General features: G+C 28.6%; 6 protein-coding genes across 6 annotated transcripts in view; 3 read left to right on the forward strand and 3 right to left on the reverse strand.

Annotated features, from left to right (window-relative positions):
• The first annotated feature begins 292 nt into the window (after nt 1–292).
• On the forward strand, nt 293–3,202 carry LOC105257291 (arginine--tRNA ligase, cytoplasmic). Its single transcript, XM_011267820.3, has 8 exons — nt 293–418; nt 542–700; nt 802–1,027; nt 1,195–1,619; nt 1,727–1,868; nt 1,952–2,214; nt 2,302–2,494; nt 2,580–3,202. The coding sequence occupies exons 1-8, from the start codon at nt 371–373 to the stop codon at nt 3,152–3,154; spliced, it is 2,031 nt and encodes a 676-aa protein (XP_011266122.1). The 5' UTR covers nt 293–370; the 3' UTR covers nt 3,155–3,202.
• Nucleotides 3,203–4,059: 857 nt separating this feature from the next.
• LOC105257290 (leucine--tRNA ligase, cytoplasmic) lies at nt 4,060–10,014 on the forward strand. The gene is made up of 16 exons (XM_011267818.3): nt 4,060–4,192; nt 5,252–5,467; nt 5,551–5,811; nt 5,884–6,045; nt 6,140–6,378; nt 6,462–6,687; nt 6,763–6,981; nt 7,075–7,528; nt 7,599–7,734; nt 7,806–8,076; nt 8,158–8,411; nt 8,479–8,722; nt 8,804–9,052; nt 9,124–9,339; nt 9,428–9,659; nt 9,737–10,014. Exons 1-16 carry the CDS (start codon nt 4,190–4,192, stop codon nt 9,952–9,954), a joined length of 3,600 nt encoding a protein of 1,199 aa, XP_011266120.1. The 5' UTR covers nt 4,060–4,189; the 3' UTR covers nt 9,955–10,014.
• A 767-nt stretch (nt 10,015–10,781) lies between these two features.
• Nucleotides 10,782–12,605, reverse strand: LOC105257289 (homocysteine S-methyltransferase YbgG). Its single transcript, XM_011267817.3, has one exon. The coding sequence runs from the start codon at nt 11,918–11,920 to the stop codon at nt 10,955–10,957; it is 966 nt and encodes a 321-aa protein (XP_011266119.1). The 5' UTR covers nt 11,921–12,605; the 3' UTR covers nt 10,782–10,954.
• Nucleotides 12,606–12,915: 310 nt separating this feature from the next.
• On the reverse strand, nt 12,916–14,770 carry LOC105257282 (homocysteine S-methyltransferase). The gene is made up of 2 exons (XM_020029368.2): nt 14,302–14,770; nt 12,916–14,194 (listed from the first exon to the last, which is right to left on the reverse strand). Exon 2 carries the CDS (start codon nt 14,139–14,141, stop codon nt 13,167–13,169), a length of 975 nt encoding a protein of 324 aa, XP_019884927.1. The 5' UTR covers nt 14,142–14,194; nt 14,302–14,770; the 3' UTR covers nt 12,916–13,166.
• A 205-nt stretch (nt 14,771–14,975) lies between these two features.
• Nucleotides 14,976–16,578, reverse strand: LOC105257283 (proteasome maturation protein). The gene is made up of 5 exons (XM_011267805.3): nt 16,390–16,578; nt 15,902–16,002; nt 15,540–15,600; nt 15,285–15,460; nt 14,976–15,167 (listed from the first exon to the last, which is right to left on the reverse strand). Exons 1-5 carry the CDS (start codon nt 16,390–16,392, stop codon nt 15,080–15,082), a joined length of 429 nt encoding a protein of 142 aa, XP_011266107.1. The 5' UTR covers nt 16,393–16,578; the 3' UTR covers nt 14,976–15,079.
• Nucleotides 16,579–20,232: 3,654 nt separating this feature from the next.
• LOC105257284 overlaps nt 20,233–21,642 on the forward strand; it is a 37,593-nt gene continuing 36,183 nt past the window's right edge. The window contains exons 1-3 of the mRNA XM_025413891.1: nt 20,233–20,319; nt 20,938–21,111; nt 21,229–21,484. Of these exons, the coding sequence (XP_025269676.1) occupies nt 20,233–20,319; nt 20,938–21,111; nt 21,229–21,484 (517 nt within the window). The remainder of the gene's footprint in view (nt 20,320–20,937; nt 21,112–21,228; nt 21,485–21,642) is intronic.

Consider the following 21,642-nt stretch of genomic DNA (forward strand, 5'->3'; position numbering starts at 1 on the left):
CGAATAACATAAGGAAAAAATAGCGAATAGCATAAGGAAAGATTTTAATAAAATTTTAATTTGAAGTTAATTAATATGTGATAAAAGAAATTGGAAGTTGAAAAGTGAAAATAAATGATTTTTTATCTTAATTTTTTGGTATATAATAAAAAAAATTTTAATTGATTAAAAAATCTGATTCAAATGATATTCATTGACTGGATTATCTTCATAAAATAACAAACAATTAAATACATAATAATAATAAAATTATAAAAATTGTTTGTTGAATGTACATTTTGCCACATGTTCTTCTTTTGATTTGTGAAGTGGCAGCGGCACCTGTTTAAACTCAGCACGTGGTTGCTTCTCGATTAAAATTAAAGAAACAATGTCGGTACCGAATTGGGAAATGTTTGATAAACGAGCAACCGCAGCGGTAAATACTTTTATCGATTTATTTTTAATATTCTATTATTATGTTACAAATTTACGAATTAGTTCAGATCCCAGCGCGTTGCGAGGTTATACGACTTATGTATGTACATGTCTGATATTGCAGGAAAAAGAGATAGTCTATTTAAAGGAACAAATCCAATGGTTGCATCAAAATATCACGAATAATACTTCGCAGACCGTTCCCGATGTAAATAAGGAAGAGTTTGAGAAATTACAACAAGAGAATATTAAGCTGAAGCACAGAATAGCAATACTTACAAGGGTGGGTTTTCAATAGCAGCCAAACTCTACATATCACTGTAAAATTTCTATTTAAAACTTTATTTCTAATATATTCGTTTTTTAATAATTATATTTTGTTAGACTATAGAAGCAGAAAGAAATAAGGCATCAGCAATGTCTAATACATCTCAAAGCAATATAATCAGTATAAATGATACTCTTTGTGAAATCTTTCGGAAGGCTATCACTGCTGCTTATCCTGATGTATTAAATCCACCAGTGATAGTAACTACCAGCAATAATCCCAAATTTGGGGATTACCAATGTAATAGTGCTATGCCTTTAGCACAACAATTAAGTAGTTCTGGTAAAAATTTTCTTAATATCTTACTTTATATAATGAATATGTACAATAATTATGTTTATCACACTTACACACACACACACACACACACACACACACACACACACACACACATATATATATATATATATATATATATATATAATATAAATAATTATATATTATTACAGGTAATAAAGTAATTCCACGTAATATTGCTAACAACATTATGTCCAAGCTGGAAGAATCCCCTCTTGTCGATAAATATGAAATAGCTGGTGCAGGATTTATAAATATATACTTAAAACGTGATTTTGGACAACTTGTCTTAAGCAATTGGTTAAAGATTGGTGAGGTACTTCCACCATATGTCAAGAAGAAAAGAGTAATTGTGGATTTTTCCAGTCCCAACATTGCCAAAGAAATGCATGTGGGACACTTAAGATCTACTATAATTGGAGACAGTATTTCAAGGCTATTAGAATATTTAGGACATGATGTATTAAGACTCAATCATATAGGTGACTGGGGTACGCAGTTCGGTATGTTAATAGCACATCTTCAAGATAAATTTCCCAATTACTCAACTGTTACTCCTGCAATTCAAGATCTTCAGGTAACTATATGATCAAATTATTGTGCATAATATTTTTAACAATAATGTGGCAATTATTTTATAAATAAATATATCAATTATTTATATATTTACACACATGTATACAGGCCTTTTATAAAGAATCTAAAATTAGATTTGATTCGGATGAAGAATTCAAGAAACGTGCATACGAATGCGTCGTTAAATTACAGGCTTTTGAACCCAATATAACAAAAGGATGGAAAATGATATGTGATGTATCTAGAAAAGGTAAGTAGAGCTCTTATTAGTTGTTCAGTTGTTTATGTTATGGAAGAAGTTGTTTAAAATAATTACTCTTTTATTTGACACAGAATTTGAGAAACTATATACTCGACTAGACATCAAATTAATAGAAAGAGGTGAATCGTTTTATCAAAAGCGTATGGAATTAATAGTCAAAGAATTAGAATCAAAAAATTTACTAGAAGAAGATAATGGACGAAAGGTAATGTGGGGAGAAAAACATGGTGTTGGAATACCTTTAATTATAGTAAAATCTGATGGTGGTTTTACATATGATACATCAGACATGGCTGCTATTAAACAACGTATTGAGGAAGAAAGGGCAGATTGGGCAAGTATTTATCTCATACTATAAATGTGAAATATATTAACATTATGAATGACAACAAATTCCTCTATAACAGAATGTATTTTACAGTTGATATATGTGACAGATGCTGGCCAATCTTTGCATTTTCAAATGTTAGAAAGTTGTGCTAAAAAAGCAGGTATCTTAAAAAGTTTCCACAGGGTGCATCATGTCGGTTTTGGTGTTGTCTTAGGTGAAGATAAGAAGAAATTTAAAACACGGTCTGGTGAGACTGTAAAACTTATCGAGTTATTAGATGAAGGTAATAAAACAGTCTTTATTACAAATTTAATGTCATTATTTTTTATTTTATTTTATTTCATTTTATTACATGTTATTTCGTTTAGGTTTAAAGAGGACATTGCAAAAATTGAAAGAAAAAGAACGCGACAAAGTATTGTCAGAAGAAGAATTGAAAGCGGCTCAAGAATCTGTGGCATATGGTTGCATAAAATATGCTGATTTGTTGCATAATAGAAATCATGAATATGTATTTTCATTTGACAAAATGTTAGAAGATAAAGGCAATACGGCCGTATATATATTGTATGCTCTAACTCGAATTCGTTCTATCGCTAGGATGGCGAAAATTACGCAAGATGAATTGCGGAAACATGCGCGTGATATTCCAATTTCATTGGAACACGAAAAAGAATGGAAACTAGCCAAAGTATTACTAAAGTTTCCTGATTTACTTCTTGACATTAGTAAAGATATGTACTTGCATTCATTATGCGAATTTTGTTACGATATTTCATGTGCATTTACAGAGTTTTATGATAAATGCTATTGTATAGAGAAGAATCAAGCTGGTGAAATTGTAAAAGTACATATAGGACGTCTTTTGCTCACAGAAGCTACGGCAATGGTTTTGGAGAAATGCTTTACTTTGTTAGGTTTAAAACCTGTTGCACGAATGTAAAGAGATACTAAAAATCATACGTACTTTTACTTTTTAATTACATAAAGTATAAAAGAAAAGTATATAATGTATTTTTCTTTTTTTTTTCCAAAAATGAAAATAATTATTTTTATTTATTGAAGTCTAATTATAATTTTAATAAGATTAATATTTATGTGCTTTTTATTTTTTTGTCATATTATTTTTATTTTTTTTATTTGTAGAAGATAAATAAAAATAATGACATAATGTTACTTAACTATAACTGTTAAAAAAGTATTTTATTCTAAGTTTACAATCTATTACATGATGTAAAGAAATGAAAATAATACCGAATGTATACTTTTAATTAGATAAAACATACAACTATAAAATATTTTTAAAAAAATAAATATAAAACTTTTTTTAAATTTAATACAAATTTTATAAATATGATTTGAAAAAGATTTTAATATACTAAAATTTTTATTTTCTTTTAAATATATACTAACTCTATGTAATTTTTATTTCTTGTACTAATATATTTAACAAAAATTCAGTAAATTAGAATTTTAATTTATATGCCATATGTGTTTATTATATATATTTATTTCAAACTGTTCACATACACATATGTGTAAATCAACTAATAACATCTTTATATTTCAAAAAATATTCATGTACAATATAAATTCTTCAGCAATCAAATGTCAATATCTTTGTGTTGGCAATAGAGAAATTGTTCATATATATTGCATTATCACATAATTGTAATTATTTCATCATATTTTTTTTATATTGAAAAATATTTTAGCAAATTTACATTATTAATTTTTAATATTTCATATCAATAATCAATAACATTTTTAATTTTTGCTAAATATTTTTGGCTATAATTTTGAAAATTGATATATATATATGATACAGTATTTTCGGTATATCGAATCGAATAGTTTGTTCATTGATAGTGCCTGTCTGTAAAAAGTGTAAACTGTGTCCGCATGTTCCACGTTGTGAAACGCGGCATATGTAAAAAAATTTAATTATTTCTATTTAAAACACATACGTGTGATTAAAATGGTGAGTATTGAAATTGTATTAATCAATTGAATTTTGCTATCAAATATTAATACTTTGTATCAATTTGTATCAATATTTATCAAATACATGTGTATCTTAACCTGTATCCGTTGGTATCTATTAGATATATATAAATAAGTTTCTATTATTTTTATGAAATTCACTGTTTATTAACAAATTGTACATGTACAATTTAAGCATAAAAGTAATTCTCATCATTTTTCAGTATTTTCTTCCATCTTTCAGACAAGTTATGAATTCTGAATTCGACAGGAAATCTTCACTTGCGATGAATTCATCAAGTTATTTTCTTATTTTTTTTTTGACCTTCTTAAATTTTCTTTAGATAGAGCCTGCTGCATCCATTAAAATAAATAACAATGTAAAAGTATTATGTTTAGTAGGACAAAAGAACTTGGAGTCAAATTTCATTAATGTGCCTTGATAAATTTTACCACATGAAGCCAAACAAGAGAGATATGATTTATGAACGTGATGTGATGAAATAGTAATTGCAGATTGCTATCGTCATCAATTATTTTATTTGAATAAGGAATTATTTGAAAGGAAAATGATTCGTTACAAAATAGAATCATTGATCAGTTAAGTTAGTTTTTGCAGGATAATATTTGGCCTCATGCAAAATTGATCAGGACACATTATTAGAATTTGGTTTGGCTATTTTGTTCCATCCATCTTATTAGATATAGTCTTCAGACAGAAAAATTAGAAATGTTAAAGAAGTAAGAAAATAATTTGATGAATTTATCGTAAGTAAAAAGCAAACTTCTTATTGATTTGGAATTTATAACTTGCCTGAAAGATGAGAGAAAGTACTGAAAAATGATACTTTTATAAATTTTATATTTGCAATTTGTTTATAAACATTGAACTTTGTAAAAAATAATAGAAAATTTATTTGTTTACCTATCATAATCAATTCTAAATTGTCACAAATAAGATAATTATGTTATTTGATATGTCTACTTCATTATAATAGTATATATTATTACTTCAATATTGAATCAATTGCTAAAAAATTATTATCTTATATACCAGGAAGAAAAGAAAGCAGAGAAATGTCAATTTAAAGTTACTGTTATTAAAAACATTGAGAAAGAGGTACAAGCATATTGGGAAAAGCATAATTTGCACGAAACGAGCACAGTCGGAATTAAGCAGTCACCTGATGAAAAATTTTTTGCAACCTTTCCATATCCTTACATGAATGGACGTCTCCATTTGGGTCATGCTTTCTCAGCATCAAAGTGTGAGGTATATTTCTATATTTTTCTCTTTTCATATTTTTATATATTAACTTAAATATATATAATAAAACTATTAAATATATTTGTTAGTTTGCCATTCGATACAATCGCTTATTGGGAAAGAAAGTACTATTTCCTTTTGGCTTGCACTGCACTGGTATGCCTATTAAAACAAGCGCTGATAAACTCAAAAGAGAAATGGAAATATATGGCTATCCACCAAAATTTCCTGAAGACAGTGAGATGGAAGAAAAAATAAATGATGTGTTAAAGGATAAAAATGAATTTCCTGAGAAGATGGTGAAAGAAATAGATGAGGATGTGTTAAAGAATAAAAGCAAAGGAAAAAAGGTAAAAAGAGAATTTTAATACAATGACACAATACATATTTTTTGAAAAAGATATAATTGGTGTTAATTTCAGAGTAAAGCAGTTGCTAAAGCAGGTTCAGCAACATATCAATGGAAAATTATGCAGTCCCTTGGCTTACAAGATGAGGAAATTAAAAATTTTGTTGATACTGCATATTGGTTAGATTATTTTCCACAGCATGCTATAAATGACATAAAATCTTTTGGTCTTCATGTAAGAATAATAAGATAAAGAAAATGAAATAATTATCTTTATGTTAAGTTTTCTTCTATCTCCATTTTCTATATTTTTGGAATATTCTATACAGGTGGATAGGCGAAGGTCATTCATTACAACAGATGTGAATCCATTTTATGATTCTTTCATACGCTGGCAGTTTCATCATTTGAAATGTAGAAACAAAATCAAATTTGGAAAGAGGTATACTATTTATTCACCAAAAGATGGTCAACCATGTATGGATCATGATAGATCCTCTGGTGAAGGTGTTGGACCACAGGAATATACATTGATTAAGATGAAAGTGCTATATCCTCAAAAAATTAAGTAATATTTTTTATATCAAATTATTCTATAATTTATTGAAGTTCTGTAATCTTGCCAAATATATAATAAAAATATCATTACAGGGATTTTGGTAATAAATCAGTTTATCTCGTAGCTGCAACTATGAAACCAGAGACAATGTATGGTCAAACAAACTGTTGGGTACATCCAGACATTAATTATATAGCATATAATGTAGCGTGCGGGGATGTATATATTTCTACAGAACGTGCAGCGAGAAATATGTCCTATCAAGATTTCTTCAAAGAAGAGGGAAAGATAGACATTGTTTACAAACTCACGGGCAAAGTGCGATCTATTTATTTATGCAAGTTATATTAATTATATTTTCAGATTTTTAAAACAAAAGATTTATATTTGTAGGACTTATTAGGATTAGCATTGGAATCCCCTCTCACAAGTAATAAGGTGATCTATGCATTACCTATGTTGACAATAAAAGAAGACAAAGGTACTGGAATTGTAACTTCTGTTCCCAGTGATTCTCCCGATGATTATGCCGCACTAGTTGATCTGAAAAAAAAACAGCCGTTTAGAGAAAAGTATAAAATCGCCAATGAAATGGTGCTGCCATATGATCCAGTAAGAATAGCACTACTTAATTGAGAATAATAAATAAAAATTTATAGTTTGTAATATTCCCTGATAAAACTATTTGTATTTTTATTGTATTAGATTCCCATAATCGAAGTTCCAGAATTGGGCAATTTAGTAGCAGTAACATTATACAATCAGTTCAAGATTCAATCTCAAAATGATAAAATCCAACTCATGAAAGCAAAAGAGATAGCATATTTGAAAGGATTTTATGATGGTGTAATGTTAGTAGGTCCATACAAAGGCAAGAAAGTACAAGATATTAAGAAACTAATTCAAAAAGAATTAGTTGATAGTAGTGATGCAGTAATCTATTATGAACCAGAGAAAACTATTATTTCGAGATCAAATGATGAATGTGTAGTGGCTCTATGTGATCAATGGTACTTAGATTACGGAGAAGAAAATTGGAAGAAAAAAACACTTGAAGCTTTAAAGAATCTTGATACTTTCCATGATGAAGTTAGAAAGAATTTCCTTAGATGTTTTGACTGGTTACATGAATATGCATGTTCTAGAAAATATGGGCTTGGTAAATATATGATTTGATATAGAATTGTTTCATATAGATAAAGCTATTCTTCTGACTCTTGGATCTTTAGGTACCAAATTACCATGGGATGAAAATTGGTTAATCGAATCTTTGTCAGATTCCACTATTTACATGGCATACTATACAGTAGCACATTACTTGCAAGCAAACCTTAAAGGAGATAAACTTACTAGACATAAAATAAAGTGAGCAGAATTATAAGTATATTATTGTTTTATTTATAATTACATATTAATATTTAATCGTTTCTCTTCAGAGCCAATCAAATGACTCCAGAAGTATGGGATTATATCTTCTTCAAAGACGCTGACTTCCCTGAGACAAGTATAGATAACACTATTCTAAATGATATGAGACGCGAGTTTCAATATTGGTATCCAGTAGACTTGAGAACATCAGGAAAAGATCTGATACAGAATCATCTCACATATTTTCTGTACAACCATACAGCAATATGGCCGAATCAACCTGAATTATGGCCAAAAGGAATAAGGGCAAATGGTCATCTACTTTTAAATTCAACAAAAGTAATAATGTTTAATTATTAATCTTAAAATATTTAAAATTTTTTTTATATGTAAAATTTTAATTGTTATATTATAACACAGATGTCTAAGTCAGAGGGTAATTTTTTAACACTTGCTGAAGCTATAGAAAAATACTCGGCTGACGGAACCCGTCTTTGTCTAGCTGATTCTGGTGATTCGATAGAAGATGCCAATTTTGTTGAAAATTCAGCTGATGCGGGAGTTCTTAGACTATATACTTATCTTACTTGGGTCACAAGTATATGCAATAAGAAGGATCTAATGAACTTTAGATATGAAGGGCCATATACTTTCCATGACAAAGTTTTTGAAAGGTATTTTTTACTTTTATGTTTCTTTTATTATTATTAGATAGAAATGTGATACATTTATTTGATGCAGCGAAATGAACTTAAAAGTTAAAGAAACTGGTGAAAATTATTCAAAAATGCTTTACAAGGAAGCATTAAAGACAGGATTTTATGAATTACAAGCAGCAAAAGATAAATACTGGCAATTAAGTGAAATGGAACATTACAACTATACTCTTATTATGAAATATATAAAACTTCAAACAATTATGTTAGCTCCTATTTGCCCACATATTTGTGAACATATATGGAAACTTGTATCTAATAATGAAAAAGTAAGAAGAGTTCAATGTTAAAATAAATATTTATATATTGTTTTATATAGAAATATAATCGTGAAAAATGTGATTTACTAGTCCCATAGTATATTCAATGAAAAATGGCCTGCTGTGGGAAAAATAGATGAAATTCTAATAAAATCATCCCAATATTTAATGGATGCTGCTCATACATTCAGAAATCTTTTAAAAAATTACAATACATCAAAGAAGTCTTCAAAAAAAAATGGTGACATAGAGAAACCTAGGCAAGGAATTATATGGATAGCTAAGACTTATCTACCTTGGCAAAATATTGTTCTTATGACGATGAGAGAAATGTATTTTGTAAGTAATAATATTTTATTTAGTATGCGATAATTAATTTTTGTCCATTAACATTTTTGCTTACATTACAGAAAAATGGAAATAAATTACCAGATAATAAAATACTCGTTACAGAGCTAGGAAATAAAGATGAATTGAAAAAATATATGAAAAAAGTAATGCCATTCGCGCAATTTGTAAAAGAAAAAATGAAAGTTGTCGGTATTAGTGCCCTAGATTTGACACTTGAATTTAACGAATTTGAAGTACTTAAAAATAACAAGAATTATCTTAAAAAGACATTAGAGGTATGAAATTGTTGTATAAATTTCAATTTAATTATTATATGTTAGTATTATATGTTAATTTATTATATTCTCGTTTATTTCCTGTTAGCTCGAACATATTTTCATAAAATATACTGACAAAGCTCCAGAAAAAACAAAGGAAGGATGTTCTCCAGGGTCTCCATTCATGAGTTTTTCTACGAAGCCTGTACTTCTAATACGCATGAATAATCCGCAAATTTACAGTGGTTTATTTGAACTATCTATGAATATTTCATTTGCACCAGATACAGCTGAAGATATCGTATCGTATATTGTAAAAAAACATAAGCACATAAATGGTATATAATAATTTCTGTATAATTTTAAATTAATTAGCTACATAGAATTCACATATATTAATTATATTTATGTTTAGATCCTGCTTCCATAGTATTATATCGGTATGATGATCCAATTTTGGGTCCAAGAACTAAACCAGGACCAGAGAATATTTTGAAGGGAAAAACTAAAATTCCGTCTAATGCTATATTTAATGTAAATGCAGAAACGCAAAGTATTGAAATCAGCATTGGAGATAATACGTACCCAATAGGCGAGTATTTAATATATATGGACAAATCTTTGGAAAAGTAAATACAGTAGATTTGATTTCAGTAATGAAAAACTATATTATTCATTATATTGATCATGTAAGAATACAATTAATTATTTATGAAGTAATTAAAACTATATTATTGATAATTTTACAAAACAATATTTAATGAAATAATTATTATGCATTCATAAAAGAAAAAAATAATATATCTTAATTCCTATAATACATATCTTTTAATCCCTAAAATACAAATCTTCTTTAATTCCTATTTTATTAATTCTTAGATATCGAAATGAAATCTTTTGTGATTTCAAATTTATAATTTCTGTTATATCTTATTAACATGCACTTTTTAAAATAGGATTGTACATTTAGTGTCACTATGTTTCCATTTATTTGCGTCATTTGCCTTTGAAATTATTTTATTTATAAATTTGTTTTAGACATATATATAATTAGAAGTAAATTAAATCTTGTGTATTATAATTCAAGAATTTTACATTCTTCATTATGTCATCAAAACATTCTTTTTAATATTTTGCCTTTTTCTTAAATTATATGCATTATTTATATATAATATGTATATTTAGTTTATAAAAATGTTTAAAAAAATTTTTTTATATATTATATATTTTTAAAAAATATTAAATCATCAAAAACGATAGAATCTCTAAAACAAGATATTATTTAGATACTTATATTGATTTTTCAAGATCTAAGCAATTAAGCCTTAATAATAGTGTATATTATTATTAAGTCCCTATAATACGTATCTTTTATAATCTAAAAAAAAGGAAAATTACACAAGATCTGTGTATATAATTTTATTATCAGTAAAAAATATTACGAGTAAAAATACACTTTATATTTTTGGGATTAATATAATGCTCGATTTATATTTATTTATTATTTTTTGTATGCAAAATAAAAAATCAAGATATAGCAAAATGTAAAACAGTTTGCTTCACAAGATATGGCACAATGTGCATTAATTTATTGTCATGGAAAACACATAATAGGCACTTTCAATGTAAAAATTCATTCTATATGCTGTTCTTGCCGCTGGTCCACTTTGGATCTTATTTTTTTTATATCTGTAGCATATGTTCTACAACATCCACCAATGTAGCAAACGCCAAGATCCAACCATTCGTCGATAAATTCGTGTAGAGATGGAGCCTCTCCTTCCTTCTTCCATCCCTCAGATACTATGTATTTTTCTCCACTGTTAGGATACACCACTAATGGTATAAAATCGTCCGAGTTTTGATTAATGCCTTTTAACAAGGCAGTAACGTACTGTGGGGAGATACAATTAATGCCAATCGCTAATAGCTGTCCTGGAAGTGCTTTCTTGTAACATCTCATGGCGATCTTCTGGAAGTTGCTGCCATCCGCTATACTCTTCCCGTCATCTCTACAGGAGAAGGTCAACCATGCGTATGTATCCGGAAATTCCTTGAGTAAATCAATTATTGCTTCTGCCTCGCGAACGCAAGGTATTGTTTCTATCGCCAATAGATCTACGCCTTTCTCTATCAGTGTGCGTATACGAGGTCTATGCCAATCGATCAAAAATTGTCGCGATACATTTGGACAATACGAACCAGTGTACTCCGAGCCATCGTGTAAACAAGCACCGTAAGGTCCACAAGATCCAGCGATCAGCGGTTTTCGGTTCGTCACGATGTTTGCGTTATCCTCTATCTCTTTACTATAAACGTTCACAGCATCTTTAGCGTAATCGACAGCATTACCAATTATCTGAAGACTCTCTTCTTCTGTCATGTTCAAGTATTTTACAAAACCATCAATTGTAGCTTGATACGTGTTGGTCAATATAATGTCGGCACCGGCTCGCAAGAAGTCTAAGTGCGTAGCAAAGACAGCGTTCGGGTCGGTTACGAGGAAACGTGCGGTCCACAAAGGATCACCATCGATTTTATCACCTACGTGAGTGGACAATTGCGTAGAGAAACCAGCATCCAGCACTTTTATCTTCATGATTTTTCTCTCAAATTTGAAAAAATCTCGAAACTCCGGTTGATGTACAATCGTACAATTGATGCGCTTCACTTCAAAGTAAGATGTTGGCCCAACTTGTGCAGATTTTATTGCCACGAAGCTAATTGTATCGAGGATGACTTGCCGTTATCGCTGCAACATTTTGATAGTTTATCATCGACAAAGTGCGTGTCACCAAGCCAACAAGACAAACAGAAATGATTGATAAGACTTGTGCATCTTCCGCATAGCGCATGTGCTCTAGATCGTCTATGTTTATCTGTCACGTGCTTATCTATCGCTGATGTAACATGATTATTTTATTGGTGAATATATATTAGCCAGAAACTGAGAGAAAAGTCAGCACAATACGAGAAAAAAAGATATTCCACGACGATAAAATATTATCTGACAATCCACGCAAATGTTTGCCCTCTTTCGAATAAGTCGTGATAAAAAGCTCCTCTTATAAATTTATTATAAAAAAGGTCACAATCCAAAGATAATATAACGGAGGAAGTTCTTTTTTGAACAATCATTGGGAGAACATGAGAAAGAAAGATAATAATGTTTACCTGTAATGATCATTTCATCATATTAAATATTTCATCATATAAATATATTCTTCACGTGTCAGGGAGCTGTAAATATTACGTTTTATTTTTGAAACATTTTTATGAATGAAGATACTTTCTCCAATTAGATAAAAAAAATTAATATGTTCTGAACAAAATACGCGACACAGAAAAACATGCTTTTATCTTTTTATATTTTTTTAAATACATAAATAATTTTATTTAATATATATATATATATATATATATATATATATATATATATCTGATTATATTTATTTTAATATTATATTTTTCTTCAAGTAGAAATATATATTATGTAGAAATTAATATAAAAATTAAAAATATAGCTGTATAAAGTATTGTATAGATATTATACTTATGTATAGATATTATATTATATATACATATTATACTTATGTATTATAAACAATTATTGATTGTAACAAATTGCATCAATATTCACAGGCTTTTCATATTAAGAATAATCATTGGCCATACAAACATTTTATCAGCTTTAATCTTCTCAAACTTACTTCATATTTTCAGCTAATTAAGCGCGCGCTATCTTTAATCAGTAGCGAGAGAGATTTTAATACGTAAAGTAATATTCGTAAAAATGTGTATCATACAGTTTCGAAGATCATTGCATCAGCTTCCTTTCAAAGAAATCACACTGCTGTGATTTTTGCGCAATATTGGTCAACTTCCGATCGAATCACTTTTATATCCTCTGCGAAGATCTTGCAGCAACCACCAATGTAACGAACTCCCATGTCCACCCATTCTGATATAGGTAGTTTTAAGGAATGATCATCCGGGACTGCGGTCCATCCGTCGATCGAGGAGTAACTACCACCTCTGTTAGGATATACTATCAGAGGAATAAAATCTTGCGACGATGATTTTCCGTTGACGTTGATTCCCTTCAACAGAGGAGTCACGTACCTCGAATCAATGCAATTAATACCAACTGCAACAATCTGCGAGGGTAAAGCTCTGTAACAACGCACAGCTACTTCTTGGAAGATGCTACCGTCCGCTAACAGCTGACCGTCTCGACAGGAGAATGACAACCAGGCACGAGCATGTGGGAACTCTCGCAGTAGCTCTAGCAAAGCTTCCGCTTCCTCGATGCAGGGTATAGTTTCTAGAGCCAATAAATCAACACCGGCGTCCAATAATGCTTGAACGCGCGGTCTGTGCCAATCGATCAGCTCCTGTCGAGATACGGATTTCCCATAGAAACCGGTATATTCCGAGGAATCGTGCAGATAAGCTCCATAAGGACCACAGGAACCAGCTATCATGGGTCTTGTATGCGGTTTCCGAAGATTATCCGTTTCTTGTATATGAATGTCTACAGCCTTCTTAGCAAGGCCCACAGCCTTGGCAAGCAGATTCAGACTTTCGTGTTCGTTCACGTTCAAATACCTCATGAGGCCAGGTACGGACGCCTGATAAGTATTGGTCTCGATAATATCGACGCCGGCACGTAGAAAGTCCAAGTGCGTGGCGTACACAGCATCGGGATCGGTCGCGAGGAATCGTGCCGTCCACAACGGATCGCCGTCGATCTTCGCGCCTACGTGACGTGACAGTTGCCCAGAAAAGCCACCATCTAGAATTTTTACGGTTGTCGTCATTGTTGGCGATACAGTGTTTGTTTGACGTTGATGGCGTTTTTTTTGAGTTCGTTCTGAGAAGAGAAAATTGTTGATTTTCAGGTCAGTAAGTGATTTAATTCGCTTTCAAGTATTCTCCGGTTTCCTCGGATTATCCACTCTTTCAATATACAACACTTACGATCTTCTTGGCCAAGGTCACTATCTTGACAAGCAGATTCAGACTACCTGACTAATTTCGTCAAACCGGATACTGACAGACACCTGATATTGCTTTTTTTTAATAATAAAATTTAACGTGCTGTCAACTGATTTTATCTCTTATGTTTTTTTACATATAAATATTAGTTTCGATAATTTAAGGTTAGCTCTTTAGTTAAGCTTAATTAGAACGAATACATTTCTTCTTTCGCCTTTTATCGCAGACAATACTGTCACAGAAGAAAATAATTTTCTAGATTTGATACAGTCCGTTGCCAAATAATATAAACAATTAGGAAACACTTGCACTAACAATCGAATTTGTTATTGCTTAATTAACTTTCACATTCTAGCCATTTTGGATTACACATATCAAAATTTTCGAGATATCGTGATGCGTCATGTTATGTCGTCCTTGATGTCGAGTTGACAAAGCGCTCCTTTGAAAGTAGAATCATCAAAATATAATACATACTATATATTAATTTTGATCTATTAATAGATCAATAAAATAATTAAAAAATAAGCTTTTCACTGTTAAACATTTTATTTATTTTTTTTCAAACATGTCATTTTTGATAGATGTACATATATCAACATATTAAGTTTTATAAAATTTTTTGCATGTAATTATTGATTTTCCAGAAAGAGAAAAGATACATTTAACTTATAAAAACTAATGTTTATTAATAACTCTTATTTATTTTATATTAATTTGCATTTTAAATTAAAAAATGCAATTTCTGCATACTTAATTTTTATAATATTCCAAGATGATTTTCTACAACAGCGTGTGGCTGTCCCATTTGTTCTCTGAATTCTGGCGTATTGAAAATATCTTCAAATCTAAAAATAACAATACAAATAAACAAAAATTGTATAATATATAAATATATAATATATAAATTGTATAATATATAAATTAATATATTAGTGGAAAAATAATTATTATAAATGTTTTACCCTATATCTTGATCTCGTCCAAGCAAAACATCCCGCATCACGTTAGATGATGATAAGAACGGAAGTCTTCCAATCTTTTCAGTGGCTTTCAATTCCATCGCTATACGCAATGGTGCATGTAATCCTTGTGTATTTCTAAGTAGTGTCATGTTCATGCGATCTTGATTTTTTACATACTGAAATAAATAATACAAATTACAATTTAATGTTCCAAAGTTATATCCAGTATTAATGAAATATAATGAGAAATCTTACATTTCTTTCTGAAGCTTCCAAAGGATGTGTGTAACCAATGCTCTGTCTAGTTGCTGATAAACTAAATAAATAAAAATAACATTAGTAGACTCCTATAGAAAACATTACTAGTATACTACTATAGAAAACAAACTAGAAACAATCAAATAAATTATTCAAGCCATTTTTATAGAAAAAAGAATATTTATACTATATAATAAGTTTAAAAGATATTTATACTATATAAGTTTTGAATTCTAATTATTATTATTACAAATATATTTTTTGCTAATTACTCTTTAAAAAAACATATAATTAAAGATACATTCATTTTTTAATAATTTCACTTATCAATTAATTTTAGTAATAATGTACTCTCATACCCTGATATCATAGGATTGGGTATATCATAACTAGTTCCACCTTTAACGTCAAATTGCTCAGGTACAGTAGACTTAGGTATGATTGATGGCAACCCGAAACTCTAAAATAATAATTATAATTAAAATAAGTTTTTTATATGTCAAATAAACTTTCTCAATATGAACAAAATTAGATCAAATTTTGGTGATAATTTTGGTGGTTTGAAGACTTGAACTATACAATAATAAACTATTTTTATATAATATACACAAGTATGATTTATTCTTGATTATACACTGACACTATTAATTATTTATTTTATAATTATTTTCTGCATTATTCAATAATAAAATTTAAATGGGACAATCAAAGTTGACTGTCATTGTCAACTCATAACCTCACAAACGTAATCATACAAGTTCATGTAACGAATTATACAAAATAATTTTAACACTGATAACTTATTTATGTGCCAGAAATACATCGTGTAAAGAATACCAATTATTACCATTTTATCGCTCGAAAAATTCACGCACGACAAGAAATGATTTGAAAAAAGAAAGATCAACTGCAAGTAGTCACGAATCTACGAGTACTAAATATTAAGGCGCATTCATAACGCTAAAAGTGTATTTTTCGAACACAGAATCAAGAATCTCATCCAATCGAATTCTCGGAGTAAGATTATATTACATTTCTCATACGACAAGCTTGTTAGATATCCTGATTGGCTATCAAATAGGGAATTTCTAATTTCAAAATATCCAGGTTCTTTTCAACCGTATAGTCACCGAAGAGATATTGGATCTGTTCGTTTTAACTGCACTGTTGCACTAGCGCAATAAGTTAGAAAGAGACAAACATACTTTCTTTCACTCTAACTAATTGCACTAGTGCAGCAGTGCAGCTAAAACGAACAGACCCATTATTAAAGATCACTAACCCTGAGATCTCCTTGGAGCCGGATCTACACTGCGCGACAACGATTCGTTCCATGGTCCCTCTCGCGAGGCAAGGGGAGCGTAGCCTCTAACCAATCAGCCATTGCCACGCTGCCAGCTGATTGATCACTTCTACGCTCTTCTTGCCCCGCGAGAGAGAGGTCACGGAACGAATCGTTGTCGCGCAGTGTACATTGGTCATATCGTAACGTCGCAAATAGACCAATGTAGATCCGGCTTAAAATCTCTTTGTAGACGACGCTTAACTGCCTAAAAAATAACAAGATAAAATAAATTAAAAACAGGATAAATTTTTATTTAGTCAAGTCATTATTTTATTGTCGAATATAAAGATCTTTTTAACTATAATAGCGCAGAACACGTTTCTTTTCAGCCCTGTTAAATTTCGTAAAATCAGGTCAGTGCAATAATGTCTTGTTAGTGGTGTAATAATTATGTCTATTGTAATTGTAACCAATGGTCATCTGTGAAGCTTATATTTCGAAGCGCGAGACTCGCAGCCATATGTCTTTCATGAGATTCTCATGTATCGTAACTAAAATATATATTAATATTTGTCATTTTTTTATTAGTAAGTTTTGTTTCGTTGTGAAAATTGAGTGTACGAATAGTACGTATTCACGTATTATTTGTATTATATTGTTTAAATAATTGATTTTTTCAACTGTTCATTATCCCGCGTTTGAATATTACGTCATTTTATTGCACATAAGTCACCTGTCAAGGTAAGTTCAAAATAATTTGAATATTAAATTTATACAGGTAACAATTACAAAAGTACAAATTAAATTGACAAATATTTAAAATTTCATTTTTTTCTTAAATAATGTTTGAAAATGATTGACTTCTTCAAGTGTTAATAGGTTTATTGCTTTGCATATAAATTCCGATTAGGAATTTCTAATTTCAAAATATCCTGGTTTTTTAAGCTACCGCGCGAAAAGATATTATTATAAAGATCACTAACCCTGAGTAAATTTTTATGATTGATCAAGTTTCCGATTAATTCGGTTTGATAAACTCGAAGATGATAGAAAAATGATAATATTATTGACCATTTTTTTACGGACTGCATTGAAAATACGAATTATTTAAATTATGAGAAAATTATTTAAAGTTTATCCAACTATTGTTTTATAATTAAAAGTATATAGATCTTTTATATAACTGCCTTAAAATAACAAGATAAATTTTTATTTATCAAGTCACTATTTTATTATCGAATATAAAGATCTTTTTATCATACAATAGCGCGCAACACGTTTCTTTTCAGCCCCGTTAAATTTCATAAAACCATCGGTCAGTTCAATAGTATCTCGTTAATGTAATAATAGTGTCTGTTATAATTGTAACTGATGGTCATTCCGTGAAGCTTATATTTCGAAGCGCGAGACTCGCAGCCATATATCTTCCATGAGATTCATGTATCGTAAACAAAATATATATTAATATTTGTCATCTTTTTATTAGTAAGTTTTGTTTCATTGTGAAAATTGAGTGTGCAAATAGTATGTATTCACGTATTATTTGTATTATATTGTTTAAATAATTGATTTCCTCAACTATTAATAGTTTCATTATCCCGCGTTTGAATATTACGTAATTTTATTGTACATAAACCACCTGTCAAGGTAAGTTTAAAATAATTTGAATATTAAATTTGTACAGGTAACAATTACATAACAAAAGTACAAATTAAATGCAACATTGACAAATATTTAAAAATTCATTTTTTTCTTAAATAATGTTGAAAATGATTAACTTCTTTAAATGTTAAAAGTTCATTGCTTCGCATATAAATTCCGATTAGATTAGTTATTAAAAACCTTATTAAAAACCTATTTTATTATAGTTTAAGAACTGCTTTCAAAAAATATGTACATTATTATTCTATATTTATTATGTATATGATTTTCAAAGTATACTATTGATATTCAATATTAACAATTAGTATATTTAACATTAATAGCAATATTAAGCATTGTTGTAATTAACAATAAATATAAAAAAATATTAAAATATAAAAAAAAAAACAAAAAATAACAATATTTAATCGGAAATGACGTCGAACTATCGAAAATAATATTGAAAACCAGATAACGAAATAAATTTAAAATTCTAATCAAACGACATGTACAAAGCAAAATATACAAATTGAATTTTCAATTATCATTCGGCGAATTTTCAGTTATCATTCGACGATTTCAACATTGAATTATCTAATTATATTTAAATGCTTTGCAAATTAAAAATCTTAATAATAATAATTTAATAATTTTGTATAATAATTTTGTTTAGGATATTTCATGACAAATTAAATATAGAATTCTATTAATTTTACTAAATAAAAAACATTTAAAAAATAATTATAAATATAATATATTTATATTTTTTATATATTTTATATATTTTTATATTTTATTTATTACAAATGTAATATAATAAATAGAATTCTGTCTTAATTTCTATCGCAATTATATTATATCTTGTAAGAAAAATTTTATAAAATCAAAAGGAAAGATTTTTTATTACTCTAAATATGACATAATTTTACTATCAATGGGAGAATACTACCAATTTATTATAAATATGCAATGTTATACACAAAACTCAAATAGCACAAATTCTTTTCATGCATATTTTCTTAATGTATCCAATGTTGTTAACTGTCAAGCACCAATAAGAAACCTCTCGATAGAATTGCTTATATATATATATATATATATATATATATATATATATATATATATATAATTACATATGAAAACATATGTTAATTTTTATTTTGAAATATATGAATATTCTTTTTTTTTTTGAACACATTAATAATCGTTCTAGATAGCATATCACAAAGAGATATTAAAATTAGGACATCGTTTTGTTTTGTCGAAAAGACTATCTAAAAAAGATCTTTCATCTTTTTATGATTTTTTTTTCTTTTTTTGCAAGGCGAAAAGATGAATAAAATATGTCTTTTTAAATAAAAAATTTGTTTACAGTTTTGTTTATCTCTATGGCTATTTATCTTGTATTTTAGGCCAGTATTCATAGAATTCGTTATTATATAAAATTATTTTAAGTATGTTCTTAGTGGCGCGTCTTTAAGATTCCATTCATCTAATGAAATGCTAATAATATGTATGACATTTTCCTTGGCTACAGCCATGATCGATTATTTCAAAAATAATTATTTATGGTTGGTGGTTTGTTTGTGACTTACTATTTATTATAGCGGAGGTCTAAGCGTTTCCTTGACTGCAGCCATAATGATCGATTAAATAAATCAACCGAACCTGAGTGACGACAGTGATTTTGTAGACAGTGATTATTTGTAAAGATAAAAAATTAATAGTATTTATAAGAAATAATCAACATTTTTTTTTAACACAATGTCCTTATATACAGCAAGAAGAAGTTCCTTACGACATTCACTCGCATACAGATTATTGCCAAGAAAGACTTTGCTACTTATCAGGGTGAGAAAGTCTTTATTTCGATAATATTTCATAGAGTTTTGATTTAGATACATATTTGAAATCTTAGATTTAAAATTTTTTATTGCAAAAATATTTAAGAAATTTATAATAATGTATATCAAAAGAAATTTCTTAATTGTACAAATAACACATTATATATAATATAGCAACAACACATACTTATTTAAAATATTAATTTATTCTTTTATATAATATTTTTTAAGTAAAATTTATAAAATAAATTATAATTGAGTTAAGAATATTTATTAATATAAAAAATAATATTATAGTTGAATATAAGGTTATAATTTGATATTGCATATTATATGTGCTAAACTGATCGTTACTATTTTAATATTTTATATTTCCGATAAAATATGTTAATTTAGATGAAATGCAGAAAAAATTTGTCTAATGTAACTATTTGTAGTTACACTTATGTAATGGATTAAAAAATGTAATTAACTAGTAGTAACTAGTTATAATAATATAGTTATAATAATTATAGACACACACAGGGAATACCTATATAATATAACTATATTTACATGAGTATGTGTGTGTGTGTGTGTGTATACTTCACATTTTTACTGAACATTGTTGTATATCTTTATTTAGGTTGAAAGATTGAAAGGTCGTTATTTGTTTCGGTCAGCAGTGCGACGTGTTTTAGAATATATAGAATGGATAACGGAGATACCGATAATCGAAGAAATTAGCGATGATGTAGCGATTAATATTAAAATGACTCAACAAAGACACAGACTAGAAAAGAAGCTACTCACATTAGAGGTACTTGATGAAGCATATATGTGCACGAAACTTATTAAAAAATATATAAACCAAAATAAAAAGGAATATCAGAACTTTGTAACAGACATCGAATAAATAATTTATTGCTGATTTAAGGATCGATCAATACTATTAGTGAATCCGATTGAAAGATCCTCCACGGACAAAGCATACATATACGATCTTATTAAAAAGTTGCGCGCATTCTCGAAACATTCAGAGGATTTGAGAGAAAATTTAGCCGCGGTATGCATTTATCAGTATTTACCGGCTGGTCGTGTAATTGTTCGTCAGGGTCACAAAGCGGAAAACCTTTATTTTATAGCGAACGGCGAAGTCAGTCTATCGAGAGTTGCGATTGATGAATTTTCAGGTGAGGAAAATAACGGCACGAAATATATTTTTGGACAGTAAAATTAATTATATCAAACGAAATGATTTAATGTTTATATTGCAGTTTTAGTTAGAACATTTGCTGAGTCATGCGCAAGATATACTTCTATTTAGGATTCTCGAATATAATTTGTATTT

This window comes from Camponotus floridanus, unplaced genomic scaffold, assembly GCF_003227725.1.
Source record: "Camponotus floridanus strain SB8 unplaced genomic scaffold, Cflo_v7.5 scaffold70, whole genome shotgun sequence".
NCBI classification, from domain to species: domain Eukaryota; kingdom Metazoa; phylum Arthropoda; class Insecta; order Hymenoptera; family Formicidae; genus Camponotus; species Camponotus floridanus.

Excerpts from the sequence above, each read along its gene's own strand:
- LOC105257289 (XM_011267817.3), bottom strand. The coding sequence starts at position 11,920 with ATGAAGATAAAAGTGCTGGATGCTGGTTTCTCTACGCAATTGTCCACT.
- LOC105257290 (XM_011267818.3), top strand. Across the intron at positions 6,046-6,139 it reads TAAAATCTTTTGGTCTTCAT|GTGGATAGGCGAAGGTCATT; the intron begins GTAAGAATAATA and ends TATTCTATACAG. Across the intron at positions 7,529-7,598 it reads TTCTAGAAAATATGGGCTTG|GTACCAAATTACCATGGGAT; the intron begins GTAAATATATGA and ends TTGGATCTTTAG.
- LOC105257291 (XM_011267820.3), top strand. The coding sequence starts at position 371 with ATGTCGGTACCGAATTGGGAAATGTTTGATAAACGAGCAACCGCAGCG. Across the intron at positions 1,620-1,726 it reads CTGCAATTCAAGATCTTCAG|GCCTTTTATAAAGAATCTAA; the intron begins GTAACTATATGA and ends ACATGTATACAG. Across the intron at positions 2,495-2,579 it reads TATCGAGTTATTAGATGAAG|GTTTAAAGAGGACATTGCAA; the intron begins GTAATAAAACAG and ends TATTTCGTTTAG.
- LOC105257283 (XM_011267805.3), bottom strand. Across the intron at positions 15,601-15,901 it reads CCCAATCCTATGATATCAGG|TTTATCAGCAACTAGACAGA; the intron begins GTATGAGAGTAC and ends TTATTTATTTAG. Across the intron at positions 15,168-15,284 it reads GGACGAGATCAAGATATAGG|ATTTGAAGATATTTTCAATA; the intron begins GTAAAACATTTA and ends TGTTATTTTTAG.
- LOC105257282 (XM_020029368.2), bottom strand. The coding sequence starts at position 14,141 with ATGACGACAACCGTAAAAATTCTAGATGGTGGCTTTTCTGGGCAACTG.